The sequence below is a fragment of the Nannobrachium achirus genome, assembly GCF_963921795.1.
Source record: "Nannobrachium achirus genome assembly, chromosome: 9".
Lineage (NCBI taxonomy): Eukaryota > Metazoa > Chordata > Actinopteri > Myctophiformes > Myctophidae > Nannobrachium > Nannobrachium achirus.
Window position 1 is genome coordinate 24290879 of NC_137818.1, and position 26160 is coordinate 24317038.

Below are 26160 nucleotides of genomic sequence, written 5' to 3' on the forward strand. Positions count from 1 at the left end.
TATCTGCAAGCCTCTTAGTATAGTTTGAATCTTTTGGGGCTATTGCAACTTTTAGACTTATGACATTTGCTTGTTTTATTGTTTTCGTAAACCAATCAGGTCCAATAAATAAAGGCCTTTATTACTCACGCATAACTCGCGTGTGTGTGTGTGTGTGTGTGTGTGTGTGTGTGTGTGTGTGTGTGTGTGTGTGTGTGTGTGGCTTTATTTAGAAATTGGGGGCCTATATTCCCTGTTTGACTAGGCATCTCGATAGGGGGTTGGTACAACAACGATCTGGCAACCCGGGCTACCGGTCTGCTCAGCGGTTACTGAGAAGATGGTGGACTTGGCGACAACAACGTGCTCCAAACTCCGTCCTAAACACTTTGACAAAGACTTACCTTCTCAACCTGGAATTAGATATAGATTACCCGGGGACAACCATAGATAATAGTCAGTGACACCACATCGTGGGAAGACGGTTTGTCCCTCGTCACAACTCTGAATTCCAAGACGGAAGCCAGAGAGAGGAGTGAGAGAGAGAGAAATAAGAATTGTTGTTGAAGGAGAAACGTGGTGGTGTCGGCTAGCTTTGGGATTGAAGCTGGCTGTCGTCGTGTAAACACAAAGTGTGTGCGTGGGTGTGAAGTTTTGGAAGATTTTTCAGCTGTGGAGATTGTCCCGTCGCCTGTTGCTGCGTTCGCACCAACTGTCAAACGTGTTAACTTGGCGACTGATAACAACAAGAGGCTAGCTAACCGTGTACTTGACTAGCTTGTTGTGACTTTGGGAAGAAAGTACGTCTCCACAATGCCGCGGAGTAAGAAGGGGAAACGTGGCTCCACTAAGCCGGGTAAGTGTGCAGTAATACCTGTTGTGTTTGCTAGCAGACGGGTTAAGCCCCTGACAATAGCTAAGTTCTAACGCGGCCGTTATTACAAAAGGACACTGTTTATTACGCGCCACACCTAACGGCATGACTGCCTGTAGCCCGGCCGGCTTTTTACCATCATGCCATTCATATGATGCCATATGGCAGCAAAGATATAGTGTCACCGTCCTCATGTCATGTGCTTGTTAGTCAGTTAACTTCCCTACGGCAGTGGTGGGAAAAGTACTCACATTTTGTACATAAGTATAAGTGTAAATACCGCAATGTAGAAATATTCTGTTACAAGTTAAAGACCGAAATTCAGTAAATGAAGCCTACATGGTTACATGTCTCCATATAAGTACTGGTATACAAATGTACTTAAAGTACAAAAGTAAAAAGTACTCATTATGCAGAATGTCACAGTTCGTTCACACATTTTCAAATGTACAAAGCTCCTTTGAAAATAGCTTGTATCGGCTATTTTCAAATGGACGAAATGTATAGGGGCTGAAGTGGTTTAATGTAAGTTTTGTAATAGGCCTAATAATCAAAATCTTAAAGTAACTAGTAACTAAAAGTTTCTAATAATTGTAGTTGAGTAAAAGTACTTAAAACTGGAAATACTCCAGTAAAGTAAAAACAATACCTCAACTGTACTTTTTTACCATTTTCAGTACTTGAGTAAATGTTACTTTACACCACTGCTGAATATTTACTATGTATGGCAATATGTGTACTACTAGTGTGAAAACATACCCAGCACATCCTCAGTGTTAATTAATTTAACCCTGAGAGTCTGATTGTACTGTACAAATCTAACGACATTTGCACACTACTACACTTAGTTAAATTGATACATTAACAATGGATTGACTGTGTGTAATAACATTGCTACATGCTCTTGGGGATATGTGGAAAAACTTTGTTGTAATTGTGAATAGTTCATTCATCATAGATCACCATGCAGGAGGAGAAGAGCTTAACTTGCAAAAATGGACCACATGTAAGGTTAACCACCAGGGGCGTCACACCAAATTCTGGGCCCTGGGTACAAGGATTCACTGCGGGCCCCCCATGAATGTTAACTATTGAAAAACAGCAGATATACTGCGAGCTTGTAGATCTGCTATTTTTGAAAAATCGTGAAAATGTGTGCCAAGAAACCTATGTTTCCATGTCAGTGATGCTCAAACTTTTTCATGTGAAGGACCCCCCCCCCATCTCAAAATATTTAGTTCCAGGGACCCCCCAGAAGCAACATTTTTGTTACAAATGTTCACTAAAAAAATACATATATTCAAAGATTTGCGCACATTTTCACGACTTTTCAAAAATAGCAGATCTACAAGCTCGCAGCGCGGCACTCGGTGCCGCGCTGTGAGCTTGTATATCTGCTATTTTTCAATAGCTAAAGTTACTAGGGCCCCTCCACCTTGGGCCCTAGTAACTCAGTCCAACTTTCCTACCCCTTGTGACGCCCCTGTTAACCACAGAGGTGCGTGCTATTTTTAGCAGGAGTGATCTAGCTGTCACTGAAAGGAGCACAGGAGAGCTGGGTGAAAATCGTGTACTACTAGCCCAAAATGGAAATAAGCAAAGAGGCCTTTTAGTTTATACATGTGGACTGGATTTGGGTGTGTTTGATCCAATAATATTGCTATTTATAGCTTTAGATGAGAGAGAATTGTGCGAATCATGCATGTGCCTGGCTGAACATTTGGAGCCGCCTCCACGTGCTATGGAATGACGTAGGCGGGGGAGCACACACAGTTATCACGTGTAGCGCCTACATACAAATGATACAACACATACTCTTCTTGAGGGCAGATGTCTGTAGGGAGACATGGAGGAGGTTCACACTCACAGTATGAGAGAGAGGAAGGCCGGTTGGTCGGTGCGCTCAAGTCGTGACTCAAATGCTTGCATATAGTTTCTACCAAATGTGTATATTTATACGCTTATGGCTTAGGGTCGATCCATACCGTTATAAGGAGCCTAACTAATTTCGGTTCGGCAGTAGGCGAACCCAAATATGGTTCGCATCCCCCGGTTCGGGGGGGCGTCAGCCGACTAAATTCGGCTCTACGGTGCTGACGAAATGTTGTGACCTCCCGACTTAATTTCGGTACTCAGCGGTGTCTTCTCATTCATTCATCCCGGCTTCACGTTCATATTCTCGGCTGTGAATCCAAGGAAACAGCCGTCGTTTGTGTGGGAGACACGCCGACTTCCAAATGCTTGTGTGGCCGTGTATTGGGCATCAGAGAGCGGATACTGGAGACGAAGAGTGGTGGACTGGGAGGCGCGCGCGCGACACACACACACACACACACACACACACACACACACACACACACACACACACACACACACACACACACACACACACACACACACCTTTGCTGCGTGTATCGCTGCTAACGCGTCGCCGACCGTTTTAAAGAGAAAAGAAGAGCTTAAACACAACTTTGCTAATTGCTAGTGTTCCGTGTTGATATGTTTTTTTTCCACGACGAGTTGTGTGACTGCGTGATGACATGCATGCAGCAAGGGAGGCTGCACGTCTATAATGTGAGCTTGTAGATTAAATGTTTTTGACAGAGCTCGAGCCGAGCGTTTGTGAGTGTGAATGAGAGAGAGAGAAGAGACCCCGCTGGTGCTGCTGCCTGCTGGAGCTGCTACTCACTGGACCTCCAGTCATTCAGTGTGCAGCGCGAGGGCAAGTCAGATATGTATATCCGCCCTGCAACGCTCATTCATCGGTCGTCATGCCACGGACCTCCAATATTTACAAGCGACTTGGGCACTAGCCGTTAAGAAAGTATGGATGAACTCCCCCCGAACCTAAATAATTTCGGGTCGGGGCGTCCTCCCGAACCGAAATTAGTTAGGCTCCTTATAACGGTATGAAACGACCCTTAATCTGTTTACATTTGTTGTATGGCTAGTAAATGCAATGCTGCAGCAAGCACTGCCACTGTGCAACATAAAAGTATTGAAATCAATGTAATTATTGGTTAAGTTGAGCTCATACCAGTTCTGATGCTTTCTTATCTCCTTCATGGCCACCCACCCCTTTATTGCATCCATTTAATTTCAACCATGCTTTTTTATCCATTTATCCATGATCGTTCTTTTCACTCACTCATTCATCCACCCAAACATCCATTCATAATTCCTTACTCCACTGCTCCATCATCCCTGCCTCCCTTCACCCACCCGCCTTCCTCCGCTGTTCCATCCCTCCGTCCGTCCTCTTCTAGGCTCCCTACGGCAGGAGGTTCTTCAGCTGCAGCTGTCTGCTAAAGCTCCACTCTCGAAAGGTAACCCCCTCCCCCCTCCCAATCCTTGGCCCTGCTCTACCTTTTCAGGCACAACTTGACTTGTGCTCAGAACTCCACTGTGTTGCACGACAAGCTCTGATAGCCCTGCACGTGCCAACGGCCTCCACATGAAGCTTTCACATCCAAGTTTGAGAGCTGGATTCGGGTATTACTTGCTTTTACTCAAAGCAAGTAAGTCAAATGCTTTACTATGACATCTTTGGCTCCTGTGCACAACCAGTAGACCTGATCATATCAGTTGCTTAGTCTAACCCCACTTTTTTTGCATGATGAACGGCAAGCCTAGTCCACCACTTTTAGTTTTAACAATTTCACAAGTTGGATTCCTTTCTTGAACATTACTTGGCGTTCCCTCCAAGTGCATTTACTTGCTGAATTCCTCCTTTTCAGCATGGCTGTCCTAGCCTGCATGCTTTACCAAAATAATAACTATAACTTTTGTTTTACTGTTAGTGATTCCTTTTTCCCTGGATCTTTCTCGTTTTTGACAGTTCGTTCATGTGCCTGACTGTTCATGGAAAGAAGCTCTTTTGCAGTCTGTTGCTAGTAGCTTTGAGACTGCGAGGCTCGTTCTTCTTGTGTGAACTCCTCCCTTCCTTAACCTTGCAGCTAATTTCATCCACAAATGGCTGCCGCGACCTGGCCCTATTTGATCACTGTCCATCATGTCCTGCAGTGCTGCCAGTCAACTTGTTCATTTGAATATTAATCTTATCTGCCTTGCCATATTGCTGAGGCTGACATTGAAAAGTTGGTTACTTTGTAAATCTCATTTGCACCTTTCTCTCTGTCTCGACTGTACCTCTGGTCTCTCTCTCCCTGTCACTCTGTTACTTTCTCTTTACATTTTCAGGACCCCCATTCTTTTGCGTGTCAGTACTGGCATCTCAGTTTCATCCATTTATGTTACACTGATTCCTTTGCTATATATTATTGGATCTCTTGTTGTTTCCCCCAGGCCAAAGGCTTGGTCGAGACTACGTTTTTGCTCCTGTACGGCATGTGTGATTTTTGTCCAAACCTCGCTCAAATTGGTACACATTATCTCTGTTGTCATCATGTGATCAAGATGTATCAGTCAGATATTTTGTATTCTATTCCGTTGACTACGAAGTTTCCTGTAGGGGCCCGTTTTGCACTACATGCTCAGTGATGTCATTACGTGCGCATCCCGCATCAAAAACTCATTCAAGTCGCCCAGGGACTCATTCATGTCATGGTCCTGGGGTCCCGGGGATGCGCCTCCATTGGAGTCCATGTTAAAATAACTTCTTCTACTTAAGTTGCTATATTAGTTTAGATAGTTTAATTCGTTTTTTAATGTATTGTGCAAGATAAACACTGTAAAGATTTATTATCAGTTAAACCTGGAACAGCTAAAAACTATTTTCACTAGTGGTTCTCAAAGTGGGGTCCAGGTCCTGGGTCCTTGAGGGAGTTCCAGGGGGTCCCCAGATAAATGATAGTTAGGAACCTAATAGAACTTTATGGGTCTGTAACTCGGTGAACAAATGGAACCAAATGGACCTGTTCAATTTGTACTCTAGTATTTTAACATTTAATATAAATTGGGGTCCCAGTGATATAAATATAATTAAATGGGTGTCTGTAGCCTAGTGTATTTAGACATCCTAGTTTTAAGTTCAAACATTAGCCAAATTGTAAAATAAATATAAGAAATAGGCAAACATTTTGAAAATAGTCGATCTACAAGCTCACAGCACTCGAAAACATTGTATTGAGGACTCATAAAACTTTTTTGGGACCCATTTGAATGACCACCTGTGGGTCCCGGGACCCATTACATTGAAAACCTAGTAACATCACTGCATGCTACAAGCACCGCTGGACCAATCAGTGAAAAACTTTGCATGCACACTTAGAGTAGGCCAGGGAAGAATCTCCTATCCACCCAGTTATATTACGACCATGAACATATTCTTAGTTACTACTCCTTTCCAAACCTCACGCAAATCATAAACATTATCTCGTACTAGTCATGTGATCAAGATGTATCTATCACATTTCTCATGCCATTCTGATTGCTTAGCATTGATTGGCTTCCAAAGTTTGTGGGGGTGGCCGTTTTGCCCAAAATGCCACACATCATGAATGCAGCGCCCTATTTCTGGGAAACTGCACGCACATTGCCACTAAGCCAAGGAAAAACCTACATCCTACATTTTTCAAATCTCATGGTGGCGCTTCAACAGGACAATTTATGAAGTGCAACTGTGTGTATTAGGGAGTTATACATGTCAAGGTTGATTACTAGGACAGTGATGACGACGTTTTAGACTTTGTAGTGTGTGTGGGTGTGTGCAGGCCCGTTGGCCAACTGGTCAGAGACCGTTCTGTAACCAAAAGATCACAGCTTTGATTTCAGCAGCCATTATGTCACATTGTCTCTGAGAAAGACACTGAAATTCAGTTTCAGCTTCACCTAGCTAATGGCTGCTCAGATGGTCATGATGAGTGCTTGAGGGGAGCTGTTAGAGGACGACTATCCCACCAAATACATGCAAAGTTGATTTGGCAAAATGTTTTCATTCCAGTGAGAGAGGCATCGAGTGAACCAAGATAGGCATAGGCACAGCTTATTTTTATTGAACTTAGTTCAATATATGAAATGTATACCTCCAGTCCGACAGCCATTAGATACTGTGCTACCATTCATGTACCCAGGGGCAGCCACTGCAGTACAATACAGAAAAGATACTTCTACACTTGCGGAAGTTGATGGTCAGCAGTGATTGCTTATGTATTCTCAGCCCATTTTGCAATATCATTATTATAATAAATAATAGTTTAAATGACTAGTATTTAGTAGACGAATAGTAGGGGCTGCAATGTTTAGTGGACTATGTGCACACATCCCTAAGGCCTAGACATCTATCTATTTGCTGTCCTACAGTGTAACGTCAGCACAGATGTATTTGTTGGACTTTTACCCCACCTCTCTCTGAGCCATAACTGTGATACTATAATCTGAACAAGGTCTTTACAGCCCATCATGACATCAGTTCAATTCCAGCTGAAAGCTCCAGAGTCCCTCTTATGTATATTCTAAATCACTACCAGTACCAGTCTGGTATCCCTTAATGTTCACTGCATCCAACAGCAGTCATGCTGCATGGTCAGCATTTACTCTCTCAAAAAGGAATGTTTTACAAGCAGCTTAGACAGGGTATGGTGTAGTGTGTGTAATAGATCCGAGTCTGAGTTAGTTTAAATTAGACTTTCAGCTGATATACAGTATCTCATCATGTAGTAAAAATGGAGTAACTGTGGCTCAGCCATGTAGATGCCAACCCAGTCGCTATGTCATAAGTAAAGTTTAAATTCAGTTCATGTACAGTTCACTCCCAGGCCGAGGTATCCTCTCTCAAGTAGTCAAATAACACAATTGCAGTAGCACTGTCCTGAAGGAAAGATTACAGAATTAAATAGATTCAAATGATCCATAATGGCTACATTGTCTATATAGGCTATATGCATTTAAATTACCCCCTATTCAAATACACTTAATATAAGTCAAAGGAGGCGGAGTTCAACAAATTCTTCTTTGGAATAGGCTGTGAAAGTTAATTCTAACATGAAGTAGGGTTTTGCTGGAAGTTACATAGCGACTTTGAAGGCTTGAATGCCTAAATGGGAAGTAACCCAGTAATGGGGAAATACAGCCCTGTACAGTAATTACACTGCATTTCCCACTTTCACTGCTGCAACAATCACTTTGAACTCTGGTTCACCCTGGGAAGACCTTGTTGACCTTTCAAAACACGCTCACACAAAATGAATGCCTATTCTGCACACACACAATTACACAAACGTGCACACAAAAATACAGAGTGAATGGCTGTTGCACACACACACACACACACACACACACACACACACAGAATGAATGCCCCTTCTGGACATACACAACGTGAATAAATGAATGGTGTCACTAGTCTTCAGTAATCCCAGCAACAGTAGAAAGCCCTTAGCCAGCAGGAACACCACAGTTAGCCTAGCTTAGCTTAGCCTGCCTAGCTCTTCTCTTGTCCAGCCTTATGTATGTCCATGTCCAGCATTACAAACCTGTGTACATGCTTAATCTCTCAAAATAGACCTAGACTCACATCATGTACACTTCAACAGTAATGCACACACAAACTCACATCAGTGAATTCAGAAATCCTTAATTTGCTTACATTTTATTAAATGTGCTTAATGTAGAATACTGCTATTATGCTCCACTTGTGTGTAATTGCAGAGCAAAACCGCTATGATTATCTAAATTATTACCGTGACATGGTTGTCACAGACTTCTCTTCTGATCGGCATGTATCCCTGTGTGATCAAATAAGCAATTAAGATTCAACCAATCAACCATACATTAAGTTTGCATCAAAACGGGAAAGAGAAGATCTCTGTCTTGCTCTGAAAAGTTGAGAATATTGTATTTTAACTTTCATGCAATAAAAAGCACATGCCATTGCCAGGCCCCCCCATGACTTTCTTTTGCTTTCTAGGGTGTCATAGCCCTTCACGTGAGCTCTGCCCAGTTCTTTGCACGCGACAAACTGCTCCCAGTTTATCCCTCATGTATGTGTGTGTATGTTAACATTTCTATAAAGAGTGCTCTACTGGTGTAGTGTTACTGACAGAACCAAACAGCTGAACAGTAGAGTGAGGCTAGTCACCTTCCTTCACCCTGATTACACAGCTGCCTGGGAAATGACCACCAAGCCAATGGTGGTCATTTCATTAGTGCATTCTGGCTAATGGCCAGAATGCACTAATGCAACTTGTCACAACTACTTGCAACAAAACAGTTTTAAGGCCAGTCCTCACCAATGCAACTCCTTGCAACTGCCATTGGGGATAATGGTCGCAAGTAGTTGCATGTTGCAAGGAGTTGCATTGTTGTGGACTGGCCTTTTTAAGGGTTCATGACATGTAAATGTACTCTTTGGTGAAAAAAATCTTTGGTTTCAACATCACGATTCACGAGTCAGTGCTCTGAAATCAGTTGATTTACGAACAGTCAGCAAGCTAATAAACACACCCAGTGTGTGCGTTTTGAGTTTTGTGCTCTAAATCTTATAACGGGAACGCTTCTGAGCACACACAATAGAGAGTGCCGTATTTCAAGACCGTATTTACGAAGTTTCTTTTACACCACTCTTCTGCCATGCCCCCATTGTTGAGTAACAATGCTCTAGCCACTTAAACCTCTATGTTGGGAAGTTCTCTCAGCCACTGTTAAAATTGGTCTCCTCTGGGAGACATCTTACATCTTTAATTATCTTGACCCTCTACCTCTCGTTCTGTCCTGTAGGAGGTAAGAATGGGGTGAAGGGAGAGTCTGGAGCCAGTGATGATGACCTGGCCTCTGACGTTCTCAGCCACTACAGTAGTCCCAGTGAAACTGCATCTGTACTAGAGGAGGGAACAGGTGGGTACACATGCTATATTCATACAGTACATACGTGCATTCATTACTTGACACTATACTAATAATGATACGATTAACATTATTAAATATAATACTGATACAGAATGCTATTATTTGAATATTAAAGGCATTTGACATTTCACAGTTTTGTTTTTTTTGGGGGATTCTCACTCCAAAATCCTGAAATATCAGTGGTTTTGTTGTAGTCTGACCGCTTTGTTTTTTGAATGTGTACCAGGAGGAGGAGAGCCCGTAGATGAGCTGACCGCCCAGGAGGAGACCGAAGACAAACTCAAGCAGTGTATTGACAACCTGATGGATAAGAGGTGCATCTTTACCTAATCTAATCAACAGTAGCTGTAGGCTGCAGTCCAGCTCCTTTGTGAACGTGTGGTATTGCATTAGGAGGCTCAGGAATGAACTCAATGTGAAGGTTCTCCTGTGTGGGTTGTATAACCACTTTATCATCATCTATTTCTTCTTTTTTTTTGCCAGTCCACAGGCAACCAGTTGTGTGAAAGTTGCTAATCTATAGAATCTTTGTTTGACCAACATTGTTCAGTTTGATTGAATGATTAAGTGAATGAGTTATATGATTAAGTATTTCTAAAGATCGGTATTTCCATTTGGCCAAACGAGATGTTGATGAATAAAATTGGGGGAATAAAAGAGACCACAAAACAGTGGGTTTTTAATTAAGCGTCTTACATTTCAAATTCTTTCTGTCAGTGCTAAGACTCGTCTTGCGGCTCTGGAGTCTCTGCGTCAGGTCTTCTGCTCCAGAGTGCTGTATGACTTCTTGATAGAGAGACGACTCACCATCAGTGACTGCCTAGAGAGAAGCCTCAAGAAAGGTGAGAGATGAAGAAGAGATGTGTGAGAGACAAAGAGAGAGACAGCTGTATTTGTTTGCTTTGGAACAAAAGTATATACAAGACAAGAAATGTGAGACAGACTGTGTGAAACACGTGAATGGTGTTCTCTCTCTAGGGGGAGGAGAGGAGCAGGCAGCAGCAGCCACAGTGTTCTCCCTGCTGTGTATCCAGCTGGGCGGAGGCGATGAGGGGGAGGAGGGCTTTAAGATGCTCCGCCCCATCCTCAGCACCATCCTGATTGACGGCTCTGCCAGTATATTGGCACGCCAGAGTGTAAGTGACCACTGTAACCCAGTTCTGAATTTTTTTTCCGCGTCTGTTTTTTGGGTCTGGTCCATTTGGTTCTGAGCTACAGACCCATAAGGGTCTATTTCGTTCATCATTTAGCTGGCGACCCCCTAGAACTCCCTCAAGGACCCCACTTTGAGAACCTCTTTGTCCTACACACCAGTGGTGGAAAAAGTACTCAAATGTTTTACTTCACTAAAAGTATCAACACTGTAATGTAGAAATACTGTTACAAGTAGAAGTCCGGAATTTAAAATGTACTTGAGTAAAAGTACAGAAGTATTGGTGCCAAAATATACTTAAGTACTAAAAGTAAAAGTTCTCAGTATGCACAACAGTTTCCAAATGTATAAAAAATCCTTTGAAAATAGCAGATCTTCAAGCTCACGTGTCGCTTTGTGAGCTTGTAGATCTGCTATTTTCAAATAGCCATCATGGCTGAGTGGTTAATGTATGCTTTACAAAGTACCAATTGTCATATAAAAATGTAGTGGAGTAGAAGTAGAACATTGGAAATACTCCTGTAAAGTAAAAGCAAAGTTGTACTTAAGTAAATTCACTAGTTACTTTACAGAATCAGAATCAGAAACACTTTGTTGCCAAATGCATCACAAGGACACACAGGAATTTGTTGTGGTGTTACAGCACAGATAAAAACACAGACAGAACACATTTAAGACACTCAAGACATGATATAACCCATACGTAAAAACATCATTAGAGTCTTTAAAAATCAGTAGAATAAAAACTAGCTAACAAGAACAACGGGGGGTGGTGGAGAGGTCCTTATTCAGGAGGGACACGCCCCTCAGGGAAAAAACTATTCAGGTGACGAGTGGTCTTGGTCCCTATGGCTCGGAAGCGTCTTCCTGAGGGGAGCTTCTTGAAGAGACCATTACCAGGGTGAGAGGGTCAGAGAAAATCCTCCCTGCCTGCGTCCTGACTAGGGATGGCCAACGGTTAACCGCTACCGTTAAACCGATAAGAAATTGGTTACCGGTAAGCACTAACGGTTAATTTTGACCGATAAAAAAAGAAAAGAAAAGGGAAATCAACCCATGTGTCACACCAAAAGCCCCGTACACCAATATCTACGCAACATCAAGTCACCAACCATGCAACTATACGCGCTGTGGTCACACATTTCTGGACACCAATGTCTGTGTAACATCCATGCATTCATGCAACCGCGAGTCTGCGATGCTGCTGTACACGCTGACTTGTTCATCAGGAAACAAATGCTCCCTCGTCGATTGGATTTTACAAAACAGACCCCCGTCGTCACATTGAATCCCGTTTAAGAAGAGCTTAAAACACAACTTTCTAATGTTACATGTTGATGACGTGAGGAACGCTAAAGTCGTCTTGGTTACATAGTTGGCGAAAATAACAAAGCTCAGAGTCGCAAATTCAATGATCGCTGCATCAGCACACACAAAACACGGGCGAGAGAGAAGGAAATGAATGAAATGGACATCACGTTTAGCCGATTCAACCATTCCAAAAGTCATACGATTGGAAGTTATTGCTCTACTACATGCGGCTACATGCGAGCGTCTCCGACGTCTTGCTGCTGCCGCTGCTGCTGTTTTGTTAGGCAACTGCCAGGGAGTGCACAGAATTTTAGAGAGGCATGGGCTGACATTTCTAAAAGGGCTTTTCAGACGGATAAAAGTTAAGGGCGCAAGCCCCTTTTGCTGTATGTGCGCACGTGCCTGGCGAGCGCATCACATTAGACTGATCACTCATTTCAATCCCACCGTTTCTTTGCAAAAACATATTTATTTTAGAAAACATTTGTATTCTTGTTTCTCCCAGTTTTATTGTTTTTAATGTGTAAATATAGCACTTTATTATGGGGAAAAACGTGTGTAGGCCTATTTTCCTTTTTTAAATCGCTAAAATAGCGCATTTTTGAACACATTTCCTTAACGGTTAACGGTTAATTAACTGATAAGGCCTGACGGTTATCGGTTAAGAAAAAATCTCCATTTGGCCATCCCTACTCCTGACCAGCTCAATGTCAGCTTCTCCGCTGTTCTAACAATCCTTTGCAGTCTGTTTTTTGCTAGGGCTGAGACAGAGCCAAACCACACAGAGATGGACGAGGAGAGAATGCTCTCGGTGGTGGCTCTGTAGAATTGAGTCAGGACTGAACGGGAGACGTTGAGTTTCCTTAGCTGTCTTAGGAAAAACATCCCACAGTGGGCCCTTTCCCACTTGAGGTCATTGGTGATTGTGGTGCCGAGGAATTTAAAGGCTTCCACTTCCTTGACCACCGCGCTATTTATTATCAGAGGTGCAAGTGGGGAAGGGGATTTACGGAAGTCCACGACCATCTCAACCGTTTTGAGTGGGTTGAGCTCCAGGTTGTGCTCAGAGCACCACACAGCCAGGTCGGTCACCGTTTGTCTATAAGCAGACTCATCGTCGTTCTTTATAAGACCTACCACGGTCGTGTCATCCGCGTATTTGATCACCCTGATGGTCGGATTAGTGGATATGCAGTCATTAGGTCAGTCAGCAGGTACAAAAATGAGGATAGTACACATTCTTGGGGTGCCCCTATATTGGTGACCCGAGGATCAGACAGATGGGGGCCTAACCGCACCTGTTGGGTCCTGTTGGTGAGGAAGTTTTTGATCCACTGGCTGATGGAGGGGTCCACCCCCAGGGCTAAGAGCTTCTCCCGGAGCCGCTCTGGTAGAACGGAGTTAAAGGCAGAGCTAAAATCAATGAACAACAGCCTCGCATAGGAACCAGAGGTGTCCAGGTGTTTCAGCTACACACAAAAATATTTCCTATCACTTGAAACTTTGTTGCCTGATGATAGTTGGGATGCGTCCCTTGTTTTTTCCCCCGTATGTAACCAGTGACCAACAACCGTTGATGTAAGCACTTACTGTAGCACTCATTAGTAACATGCAACAACCTTTTTACACTTTGAAGCTGGTCAGGACAAAATGTTTGATGCCCAACAAATACATTGTAATTGTATAGCTTAAGACAGAATTCTGTGATGATGTATACCAGCGGTGTAGAAGGGCCCAGAGTAGGGCTTCAACTAATGATTGTTTTCATAATCACTTAATCTTTAAATAAATAATTTGATTATTACAAATAGTTGTATTAGCAAAACTGTACATAATACGTCACTAAAGTAAGTGTGTGTGTGTGTGTGTGTGTGTGTGTGTGTGTGTGTGTGTGTGTGTGTGTGTGTGTGTGTGTGTGTGTGTGTGTGTGTGTGTGTGTGTGTGTGTGTGTGTGTGTGTGTGTGTGTGTGTGTGTGTGTGTGTGTGTCTTTCAGTGTGCCAGGGCTCTTGGGATGTGCTGCTATGTCTCTGCTGCAGAAGAGGGAGAGGTGAGAGAAACCCTCTTAATGGCCTGATCAAACAAGCCCTTAGCATTTAATTCTGGTGTACTTATTTAATTAATGCACGGTAAGTACATGTACTATTGTATATAGGGTGTGCCAAATGTAGTTCTAAGAGCGGCCATTTCTTGGGTAAACACAGTAATACAGTATCTGGCTTAAAGTCCTGTTTGCAATTTGGTGTTAGGGGAGTTTCTCACCTGAACTGAGTCAGTGGGTCCCTAGACATGAAAAATCACCGAGGTGCTCGTTCGCCATAGTGCCACGAATGGCGCAATGGCCACATCAAATATGGCTGCCATCGGCTATGATGAAAATCCAACTTTTCTGTTTCTGGGTGTATATGCACATGTAATACCTCTATTTGGACTAATTGTGGTGTGGGGAATTCATTTCTGATATTGTTTTGACCATTTTGGGTGATTTGGACCTCAAAGGGTCATGGTCAAGGTCATTTTGCTATTCCGAAGACCGTGGGCCATAACTTGGCCATTGTTAGGAGTAAAAACAGGTGCAGTAGGTCTAAATCAACTAATGCTGACATGTATAATTCATTTCTGACATTGTTTTGACCATTAAGGATCATCTTGTCTTTGAAATATCAATGTCAATACCATTTTTCAAAAACGATTTTGTTCATTACTTGCACTTTTATAGTATTTTTTGTAAGTTTGTTACTATTTTATAGTAAGTTTGTTTTGTTTTAACAAAAGACATACTAGTGAGACATACAACAAGTAAACATCCACATTTAACTTTAAAGCGGGGTTTTAAATAGGTGTTTAAATGAGCAAATAAGACTATTTACGAATAATTACACAACAAAATCACACACAAAATTAAATAACAATTTCCCTCAAAGTGCACCATATTGTGATTGTGTGCATGCAAGTTAGTATGAGGTGTTTTTACAGGATGGATTTGTCATTGTTCCATGGCAAAATATGATGCACAGAACTCCATCAGTGTCGAGTGTCTTGCTTCAGACATGGCAGGATTGTACTAAAGTCAAAGTGCTCCTTCCATCCATCAGAGCTTGACATTTACTTTTTGAGGCAGTTGTCCTTTGGACAAGTATATTTCCCATTCACTTGTCCAGGGACAAAAGTCACTTGTCCGGATAAAAATGTCATACATTGAAATAATAACAAAAGGATGGCTCCCTCCACTAGTATGGGCACTTGTCCCGGACAACAGGACAAGCCTTTATGTCATGCCCTGTTCCATGTTCCATTGGTTCTAGTCTTTCCTCAGGTTCCTTGGCAGGTGGCAAGAAATGCGCTAGAAAGGTGCCTTGTTGGTCTCAGCAGTTGTACTTCTCTGCTACCAATACTGTGTCTTGTTCTGTCAAGGTCTTTGCCTCTCCAAAGTTTGTTAGATATTGTAGCCAAGCCATAACTGCATGTTTAGTCCCCACCTGGCCCATGCAGTCGTCTCCAGTCTCCAAGGCATATGTGCCTTGATCACTGTCTTGGCTAGTGGTGCTCCAAGATGAGACTGCTTGATGCAGTGGAAGTGAGTCTCACCAGTGCCATACGGCTGCCAGATCTCCTTCATCCCCAGTGCTTGGAGATATGGGGTGTAGTATAGCAGTAATGTGAAGGAGACAACAACTCTCTGGGGTCCGCTCATAGTTCCGACATCCCATTATTCTGACCATTAGGTTAGTGAAGGTTAGGGATAGGCTTAGTTATAATGGAGGCTGTACATGCACCAGGTGTCAGCCTCCTCAATCCTATTCAAGATGTCTGGGATCTCTTCTCCACAAGCGACATCATCAACAGAGACAACAGAGCTAATAATGGTAAATGGACTGCATTTACAGTATATAGCGCTCTTCTCCAAAGCGCTGTACAATGTATTTCACATTCGCCCATTAGGGGTTCAGTGTCTTGCTTAAGGACACTTCGAAAAATAAGCAGGAGGAGCCAGAAATCTACCCTGAAACCTTCAGATTCCAAGGCAGCCGTTCTACCTACAATGCCACAAGCGTGAATGGACACCATATTCCGAACACACAGCTGGAGAGCTGTCTGTTCTCCTCAGACACCCAGAATTTGTAAAGTTGATGAGGGGTGGGTGCGTCTGTCGACTCTGTTATCTCTGATGATGAGTGGCTCCCTGCAAAAGGGGCTGGAGGTGAAGAGATCCCAAAGATTGAACTAGATTGAGGAGGCTGTCACCAAGCTGATGGTACATGTGGAGTCAACTGGCCCTATTATAACTAAACCTACCCATAACCCTAACCTAATGGAGGGAATAATGGGTCGCCAGGATTATGAGTGGACCCCAGAGAGTTGTCGTAGTGATACTTCCAAGCACTGGGGATTAAGTAGATCTGGTATAGCAGTATGGCACTAGGTGTGCAGCGGCACCTGCTTCTGCAGCATCAAGCAGTCTCTCATCTTGGAGCACCACTAGCCAAGACAGTGATCAGGGGACATATGCCTTGGAGAATGGAGATGACTGCATGGGCCAGGTGGGGACTAAGCATGCAGCTATGGCTTCTGACCGAATACAATATCTAACAAACTTTGGAGAGGCAAAGACCTTGACAGAACAAGACACAGCATTGGTAGCAGAGAAGTACAACTTCTGAGACCAACAAGGCACCTTTCTAGTGCATGTCTTGCCACCTGCTTGCAACAGCCAAGGAACCTGAGGAAAGACTAGAACCAATGGAACATGGATGGATGCAAGGAACACTTCGACTCTCGAGGATATGGCTGCCTTGCTGATGGATATCGGTGCATCATATGATATTTTGCCATGGAACAATAGCAAATACATCCTGTAAAAAACACATCATACTAACTTGGATGCACACAATCACAATATGGTGCACTTTAAGGGAAATTGTTATTTAATTTTGTGTGTGCTTTTGTTGTGTGATTTTATTTGTCACTTTTATTCGTAAATAGTCTTATTTGCTCATTTAAACACCCATTTAAAACCCCCCTTTAAAGTTAAATGTGGATGTTTACTTGTTGTATTTCTAACTCGTATGTCTTTTGTTATAAACAAAACAAACTTACTATAAAATAGTAACAAACTTACAAAAAATACTATAAAAGTGCAAGTAATGAACAAAATCGTTTTTGAAAAATGGCATTGACATTGATATTTCAAAGACAAGATGATCCTTAATGGTCAAAACAATGTCAGAAATGAATTATACATGTCAGCATTAGTTGATTTAGACCTACTGCACCTGTTTTTACTCCTAACAATGGCCAAGTTATGGCCCACGGTCTTCGGAATAGCAAAATGACCTTGACCATGACCTTTTGAGGTCCAAATCACCCAAAATGGTCAAAACAATATCAGAAATGAATTCCCCACACCACAATTAGTCCAAATAGAGGTATTACATGTGCATATACACCCAGAAACAGAAAAGTTGGATTTTCATCATAGCCGATGGCAGCCATATTTGATGTGGCCATTGCGCCATTCGTGGCACTATGGCGGACGAGCACCTCGGTGATTTTTCATGTCTAGGGACCTACTGACTCAGTTCAGGTGAGAAACTCCCCTAACACCAAATTGCGAACAGGACTTTAAGCCAGATACTGTATTACAGCCTTACACAGGTGTTCTGATTAGACTATAGCATTAGTTCTATGCAATCAAACAATTGAAACACCTGTGTTTTGACCCAAGAAATGGCCGCTAAGGACTACAATGACGTAGGCGCTGGCACACACTATATGGCTATATTAATGAGTTTATTAATGCATTATGTCCTCTATCCTTTGCCTTCCTGTTTTTTTTTTTTTTTTTTTAATCTTTGTACCCCCCTCTCCTCCATGCTTTAATTTTGTACATGCCTCTGTAATATTTTCCTTTCATCACGTCTCTTTTTCTACCAGGATCTGATCAAGTCAATGAGCCACCTGGAGAGTGTCTTCATGTCTTCCTACCCCAACAAAGAGGGAACACTGCCCACACCCAAACCTGGCAACCCTGGCCTCTACACTGCTGCCCTGCAGTCCTGGGCTCTGCTGGTCACCCTGTGTCCTGCATCCAGACTGAATGTACTCTTAGACCTGTGAGTTTACACATCCGTTTCTATTACTATATTTGTTAGGTCGATCCATTGAGTTCTAGTGAATACATAATACTAGACCTTACCCGTTCGAAGATATGTGCTCCAAAATATGTCAAACGCACCCGGTGAAAGTGTGTGTGAGAGAGAGAGAGAGAGAGAGAGAGAGAGAAACATTCCTAACTGTGAGAGAAAGGGGTGTGTGTGTGTGGGGCTACAGATCCCATGGCCTGGAGGAACGGACCGTAACCCTGGCAACAGACAGCAGAGTTCAACAGAAGTGGTTAAGAAAACGCTAATTTAAAGTGCTTTAATTTGGGAGAAATGAAATTCGGGCTCCGTCAGTGTTGGTATAATGCTAATGGCCAATACCATGTGAACTTTGGGATCAGTTGCTGAAGCGAGTGAATAGATAAACGTAGATAAGCGTGAGCGTTAGAGCGTTAGAGCGTGAGCGTTAGAGCGTTAGAGCGTGAGTTTGCTCCTTTATTAGTAGGATATGTATAGTGTAAACATGCCCAACATTTTTTGCCCAACAATGATAATAATAATTCCATGTTAAAAGGTTTACCATAGTCATAATAACATGACAGTAACACTAATTCTAGCATTAACCCTCAACCTAAACTTTAAGGCTTTGTATTCCTAACAGAGGACATTTGGTCCACAAAATAGAATGTCTTGTCTAATCACAGCCATCCATCTCTCTCTCTCTCTCTGTGTGTCTCTCTCTCTCTCTCTCTGTCTTCCTTCCAGTCACCTCCCTAAATTGCAGGCCTGCCTGGAGAGCAGTGACGTCAACTACAGAATTGCTGTTGGAGAGACCATAGCTCTGCTAGTGGAACTGGGTCGTGACATAGATAGTGTAAATACTCAGAGATTCACACGCACGACAGTGCACACATGCACAGTCATATGCAATTGTTAAATCAGAAACACCATGTACCTCACTATAATTAAGCAATATTACACGAGAGGGTGTGGCTTATCGTGATTATTGTACTGCCTGCGTTTCCGTAGGCAGCGCAGAAGTTACAATAATCACATAACCACATAATATTGCGATTATACAACTGTTTCCCTTTAAAAAAACATGTCTACTTCATTTCATTGTAATTAAGATATTCAATAGGAATTTTGATTATTTTTTTTAATGCCATAGTGTGGGGAGAGGGGAGCTGCTTCAGCTCTTTTACCACCAGTGCAGCTGATATCTTTGTTTGATTAGACCTGTGTGGTAGTGCTTGTTATTCACACGGGTAGAGAGCTATTTCAACCAATCAGATTGCTTCGTTACTTACAGTGAGAAAATAAGCCCCATGGACAGTTGTTATTACTGTAATATTGTACTGTACATCAAGTTAGTGTGGTAAATAATATACTGCCATGAGCAGTGATTTGCACAGTATATCATTATTATTGAACCTTATTTCAGTCTTCTGTAAATATAATTGAAGTGTGTGTATCTGTGTATGCAGGAATTTGAGGTTGATGACAGTGACAGTCTATGTGAGTGTCTGAAGGGCCTGGCTACAGACGGCAACAAACACAGAGCTAAGAACGACCGGAGGAAACAGCGCTCCATTTTCAGAGAGGTCCTGCACTACATAGAGGTACGCACATGCATGTTGTCTTTCAAATGTATGTGTATGAGTGCGTTTTGCAAGGGAATCTCTGAGAAGTGAAAAGGATGTGGTGTTGTGTCATATATACTATGTTGTTTTTGTGTGTGTATTCTGTGTAATATGGAAGACAAATCACACTGTGACCTGCTAGCTTTTAATCTGTACTCATTGAAATCCAACTAGTAAATCTGTAATCCGCACAACCTTTTTTGTGTGTGAATAAAGTGTTATTTTACCTTAGCCTAGTAAACGACCAACTTCCGTTCTCATGAAATGGTTTCCGGAAGAGGGCGGGTACGAGGCTAATTTTACCTGGTTTGAGAGTTTTAATCCAATATAATGGTAGGACCACTACTAACTAATTGACAAAGAACTTGCATGAAAGTCAAGTGGACACAACTCACCTTCCCAAACAAACTCTCCATTTATTTAACAGTAGAAATGTTGGCACTCTTGTGTGGTCTCTCTCCGGGTCTAATAACAGGTAAGGACATGAAAGCTACTCTCTTCTGTCTCCAGAATGAAGATTTTACAGTGGAGAAGATCCGGTTTGGGGTGGAGGGCGTGTACATCGACAGCTGGATAAGGAGACATATCTATGATGCCTTCAAGGAGACCTTGGAGTCAGGAGTTAGACATCACTTGCAGGTTAGGATTTGTACATACACCCACACACACTGATATCCAATGCTTTTTCTACCATGCTGTGTTTACTCCAGAGTAATATCTGTTAAATTAACATGACCTCTTGATGTATTGATTACTAATAGGTCAGATGGCAGAATGAAGTATTCATTGTACCTTGAACAGGTCCTGGATCATCTATACTTACATTCCTCTAAGAGCCGCATCCCACTTCCAAGCCCATTCACGCCCACTTCACATCCACCTCAACTCATAGCTAGATCAGATGTAGGTCGGTAGAACTCACGGAATACTGCCCTAACTCTATCATTGGCCCCCCGTTGCCATGGTGACCGGTGACCGCCGTCCATTGGCTCGTATTCCCAGCTATGGGACCGGCGGATCCAATTTCAACCGAGGGGGGCGTAGCCAGAACACACACGCACGCACGCACGCACGCACGCACACACACACACACACACACACAAAAATAGCTAATAGTTAGCTCACAACTTTACACTTTTCTCTTTCACCTCAATCGCAGTAACATCCGTATACACCACGTCATCGCATCACGATTTCTTTTTTTTTTTTCAAAACTTTTTTTTTTCCAATTTCTTTTTTTTCAAAAAAATGTTTTTTCTCAAATTTTTCCTCAAAAAGAATCGCCATTACACACACCACACTGCCGCAACATGGCGGTGAGGGCCGCTCAGCGGCCTGAACTCTAGACTTCGGGCCGCAAACTTCTAGTTTTTGACATGCAGTGCCTTTCTCAAGGACACTAGACTGTAGATGACACCTCACCATCCAATAGCTAGTTTTACATCACAGAGGAGAGACTTAGAGAAGGAGAGACGGAGAGGGAGAGAGATGGAAGCAAAAATAGCAAATATTATCAACTATTATGTTGTCGAGGAACATTGATGAGACGACATTAGCCGGTAATTAGCATCATACTAGCAATGATCGCCGTCCTATCCACAAGATGACGAGTGAGAGCGAGAGACAAAGAAGCTTTGTGTCCGTGTCGCTCCATCTCCTCTCTCACTCACTCTGCTTTATGAATCTTTGTCTGGACAGCGCTGTGTGGAAGAGACGTTGCATGTTGTTGCGACCTTTAGAAATCTCCCCAATGACAACAAAACTATGTTGATAATGTTGACTAGACTTGAAATGAGCGTGTACATTTCACTTGAAATGTACATGCTCGTATTATCAACTAGGATGCAATAATACAATGGAAAATAAGTGCTCATGTACTGTAAATGTTACCATGTTGGTAGGTGGTGGCCTGCTACTATGCTTACTATGTGCTGATAACCTCAGACCCCAAACATAAATGATAGCAGTTCAACAAAGCCACTAAGCTGAATGAATGAGAAACTGAAGCCATTACCAATAAAGCCTATCAGCATGGTATTACTTTAATAAATTATACTATAATAGCAGGCCACAATAACAACTGTAAATGACCTTATTACCAAGATGTGTGTGTGCGCTAGGGGTGCCACGGTTCGTGTAGTCCACGGTTCGGTTCGTACCTCGGTTTTGGGGTCACGGTTTCGGTACGGTTCGGTACGTGTTTTCCATAAAAAAAACAAGAAGTTTGACTTTCCAAAAATCTCTTTTTATTTTGCTTCTAAGCAAATTGAATTATGACAGTGCCTCTTAGCCTTAACGTGGGTTAAAAAAAATAACAATATAAAATAAAAATAAAAAGGGGGGAAAAAGATTTTCTTTTCTATTATCATTATCATCAATATTGGCCATCGTCTTCAGTTACAAGGTGCTTTATTTATGAACAAATTGTTTTGCACACAACAAGAGATACTATAGTAGGCTTCAAGCTTGAGCAAATAGCCTCTGTAAGTTTTCAGTCATTACTATAAATAGACGGGTGTGAGTGTGTTCACTGTGTTGCCAAATTTTGCGAGAGGAATAAGCAACCAGGTCTATGAAAACAAGGCTTAAATAAGTGAATATAGGCCACGTGAGGTCTTTAAACCTATATACGTCGGCTATTTGAAAGTGGCCGAGCCGATCTACAAGCTCACCACCGCATCCACCATTATTTAGCATACAAGCAACTTTACATAAAAACAAGCTCAACGTGGCTTATAATAATCAGACATGGCAGCACACCATGCGTTGTCCCTCCACTATGCAGCCACTGAGACAAGCGGGTGTCTGACACTGGCTGGGGGCTACGCTACGTTTGGGTTTGTTGCTTGCAAACGCTGCCTGCTATGGCCAGTCTAAAAACAATCTGTAATGATGTATGGGACTAACAACAACAAGCAGATTTCTCCTGGACTTGTTCTCCATGTTACAACAACTAGCCTACAGTGCGTGCGCTCCGCACTGCACAGCTTAGCAACTAACAAGACTGGCTTCGTTTTGTTTTTCCATCTCTGTGAGGACTCTCAACTGCTCTGCTCTGCTGCGAGTGTGAATGTCGCTCTTGTGAGTAGGTGGGGGTGAGGGCTACGGTGATTGGACATTAGTGCGTGTTTACTCGCGGAGCGGGGTTTAGTGGAGATTGTCTTGTGCACGATGCACAGTGTCTGTCCAGCTGTAAGAAATTAATTAATTGCAAAACCGAAAGTCCGCGGTTCATAAAGGCGTATTGAACCGTGCAGGGCGTACCGTACGGTTCGGTTTTATACCGTGAACCGTGGCACCCCTAGTGTGCGTGCGTGCGTGTGCGTGCGCTCGTTCTAGTGTTAATGATACTGCTTTTAGTTTTGGGTAAACTGGTTTTTAATTTGATTCTGAGTGACATTAAAAAAGCCCTTCTTAAATCTGACTTGCCTACACCTGCAGAGACCCTCTAGAATAGATAAAAGCCTATGTAACTCGAGGCTAAGCTGTCAACCGTGTTTTGAATATTTCTCACTCTACCTTTATCCATTCCTGTTTCTGTCACTTTCTTTCTCTTTCCCTTTCCGTTCCTTTCTCTTTTCTCCCCTATCCAGTTCAACCCTCTATTGAGAGACATCTTTGGCCTGGGCGCTCCCCTCATCCTGGACGCAACCATCAAAGGTGCTAAGATCTCCCGCTTCGAGAAGGTGATAATACTTAATAATGAATACATTCATGCTTTATTCAATACTTTAATTCATACAGCTATATAAAAAATAGGATTGGGTTAACTGTGTACACACAAATACATCACTATCCATTTAGGACTGATTAAAAAGAATGCATTTAAGTAATATAAATTATTTACTGCTGCTTTTAAAAGAAGTTCCCAGTGTGGTTCTCCACTTAGGTGCTGGTACCGCTTCATGAGTTCAAGATGTTAAAACATTTTCTATTTTACCTTCCAATAGCATCTATTCAACTCGGCTGCCTTCAAGGCCAGGACAAAAATACGAAACAAAGTGAGGGACAAACGAGCTGATGTCATGTGAGGAACAACGCAAAAAGAAAGGAGGAAGGCAACCGAGAGTTGTGGAGGAGTGGCAAGAGAGTAAAGCAAACTCCACAGGTATCAGACAGAGCGCAGAGGAGGAGGAGACTATCTCACGAAGCTGCCTTCATAATTTTACTTGAAGCCAAGGCTGTCACGTTGATGGAAGTTGATAGTTCATATGGTTGTTTCATTTCTACTCTTCCCCTTGAAACATCGTCCACAAGATGCAAGATGGTCACTCTTTTCTCTCAGACCCAAGGAGTAGAATCAGACATTTTGATATCCAGTGGAATTATGTGGAATCCCAAAGGCCATTATATGGTGGCCATTTTGTCTCCCTCCTCTAAAAAGTGTTTGCTTTAAATCCCTATGGAACACAAAATGGTGACAGTAACACAAGGGTACAATAAAGGCTAGGTCTGGGTATTGCTCGGTGTAAATGAGTTTTGATACATTTACTATTTGCGCAAAACATCACAATTCTTCATTGAGAGCTTTCTTATGCCCTTCTATGTTGGATGAAAGCATTTTGCTTTTTTAAATAGAAGCACCATTCAGTACCTTCCAACTGGACTTAGTAAATCATCTCAGAAAAGAAAGTGTTGGGAATGTTAGGAAAAGTATTTGTATCCTTTTATTATCAAGCTCGATGCAACCTTGTTGATGCCTTAAAAATGTATTGACACCAAAGATTGGTACAGTGCCAATATCAATGTCATTCTTAGATAACCACTCCTGGCATCTATCCTCTTAAAGCCAGCCACAAATTTAGCTTCGCCTTCACTCATTGTGGTCTGGCAAGGCTCAACAGGCATTTTCTTGGGCTGTGGGTGTCGCCAATGAGCAGTTGAGAATAGACCAAAATGACTTTGTTTGCAGGTGATTGAATCAGCCTTTAAACAGTAAACCTTCATGACGTAGAACCAGCGATGCTAGTTTGTACAATTTAATTCTGAACCCAGTTGGGAGAATAGAGAAAACATCTTCTCCCTCGAGAAAGGAATCAATTAGCTTATTTTTCAATTAATTTATGAACTCCAGCTCTGAAGGAAGAAAGTTAGCAGCATCATCGCTAATTTCTCTTTTAAGTGCAGCCATTGTTGTTTTCAAAATATAATCTCCCAGTTTGGCAGGAAGTCTATATGTAGCTGAATGTCTCCTCATTCAGGGACCATTTTAATCACATGTCCACTGCAGAGCGAACTGCGAAGAGGCCAGGCCTACTGAGAACATTCACATAGAAGGATTAAATTATTTTCAAAGTCAAACTATAGTATAGTCATCAGCGAACCCATGTTTAAAAACAAGAACACAGTCTGGAGGAATCTGAGATACATTAATAATAATTAAACCCAAGTTAATCTAAACAAGGTTTGTTGCAGCAATATGGCTAATGACTTTGCTGTTTGATGTTTGAAACCCAACAATATCTTAATCAGACTTAACCAGTAAATCATAACTAGTCTGATTTTAATTGACATTAAAAGCAGGCTAGGCCAATAACGTAAGCCCTAACACCTAGTGTGTCCTGGTAGGCCACAAGTGTAAAGCATTTTTATCGCTAAAGACATTACTCGCCCTGTCTGGCACCACGGTTGTTAAAGCCATTATTGGGTCATTCTCTCGAGACAGAGTCATGATAGCTTACGCTTCTTCAAAGGAAGAGGGACAACCCGGGTGGGTGTTCCCTTTTCTTAGACGATGGCTAGCCAGATTGTTATTGGCTAAACCAGTAAGCCATACCACGTCTGCACCAACGAGGCTAATTAACTAGCTCTGACTAGCCCTGTTGTAGAATCTAGACTAAAACGAGGCCCTCGCTAGTCCGGTTTTGACCTTGTAATGAGAAACATACTCATTATTGTCCCGAGCCCTCCTGTGTTCCCTTCTGTCTAGTCCTCTCCTCTCTTGACCCAGAACGGCTATTTGAGCTGCCAAACTAAGAACTGACGTGTGGTGTTTGAGTGTGTTATTTCTGATTTATATTGAACACCAATGGAAATATAATTATATACATGATAACGAAAAAAGATGCCTGGGGATAAAGGAAAAAAAAGAAGAAAAAAAAAGATAAATATATATATATAAAATAAATCTAAGGGGTATTATCTTTGTATGAATATTTTTTGAAAAAAGGAAAAAATTACAAACAATTTCTGGTGTTTTGTATGTATTTTACTTTCTAATTTATTGAAAGTGGGAGAACATTGCTACATTGTTTTTAAATTACGTTTTAAAGAAATAAAATAACAGTTTACAGATC

The 26160-nt window shown here is 42.2% G+C and overlaps 1 protein-coding gene across 2 annotated transcripts; it reads left to right on the top strand.

The window, feature by feature from the left end:
- Window positions 1-441: 441 nt before the first annotated feature.
- On the top strand, window positions 442-25987 carry ifrd2 (interferon-related developmental regulator 2). Of its 2 annotated transcripts, XM_080733097.1 has the most exons (12): window positions 442-835; window positions 9530-9646; window positions 9885-9972; window positions 10376-10500; window positions 10637-10794; window positions 14117-14170; window positions 18055-18233; window positions 18987-19095; window positions 19709-19843; window positions 20375-20503; window positions 23458-23550; window positions 23815-25987. In XM_080733097.1, exons 1-12 carry the CDS (start codon window positions 793-795, stop codon window positions 23893-23895), a joined length of 1311 nt encoding a protein of 436 aa, XP_080589223.1. In that variant the 5' UTR covers window positions 442-792; the 3' UTR covers window positions 23896-25987. The 2 variants fall into 2 exon arrangements, with proteins under 2 accessions (XP_080589223.1, XP_080589224.1); XM_080733098.1 differs by lacking the exon at window positions 14117-14170.
- Window positions 25988-26160: the final 173 nt, after the last annotated feature.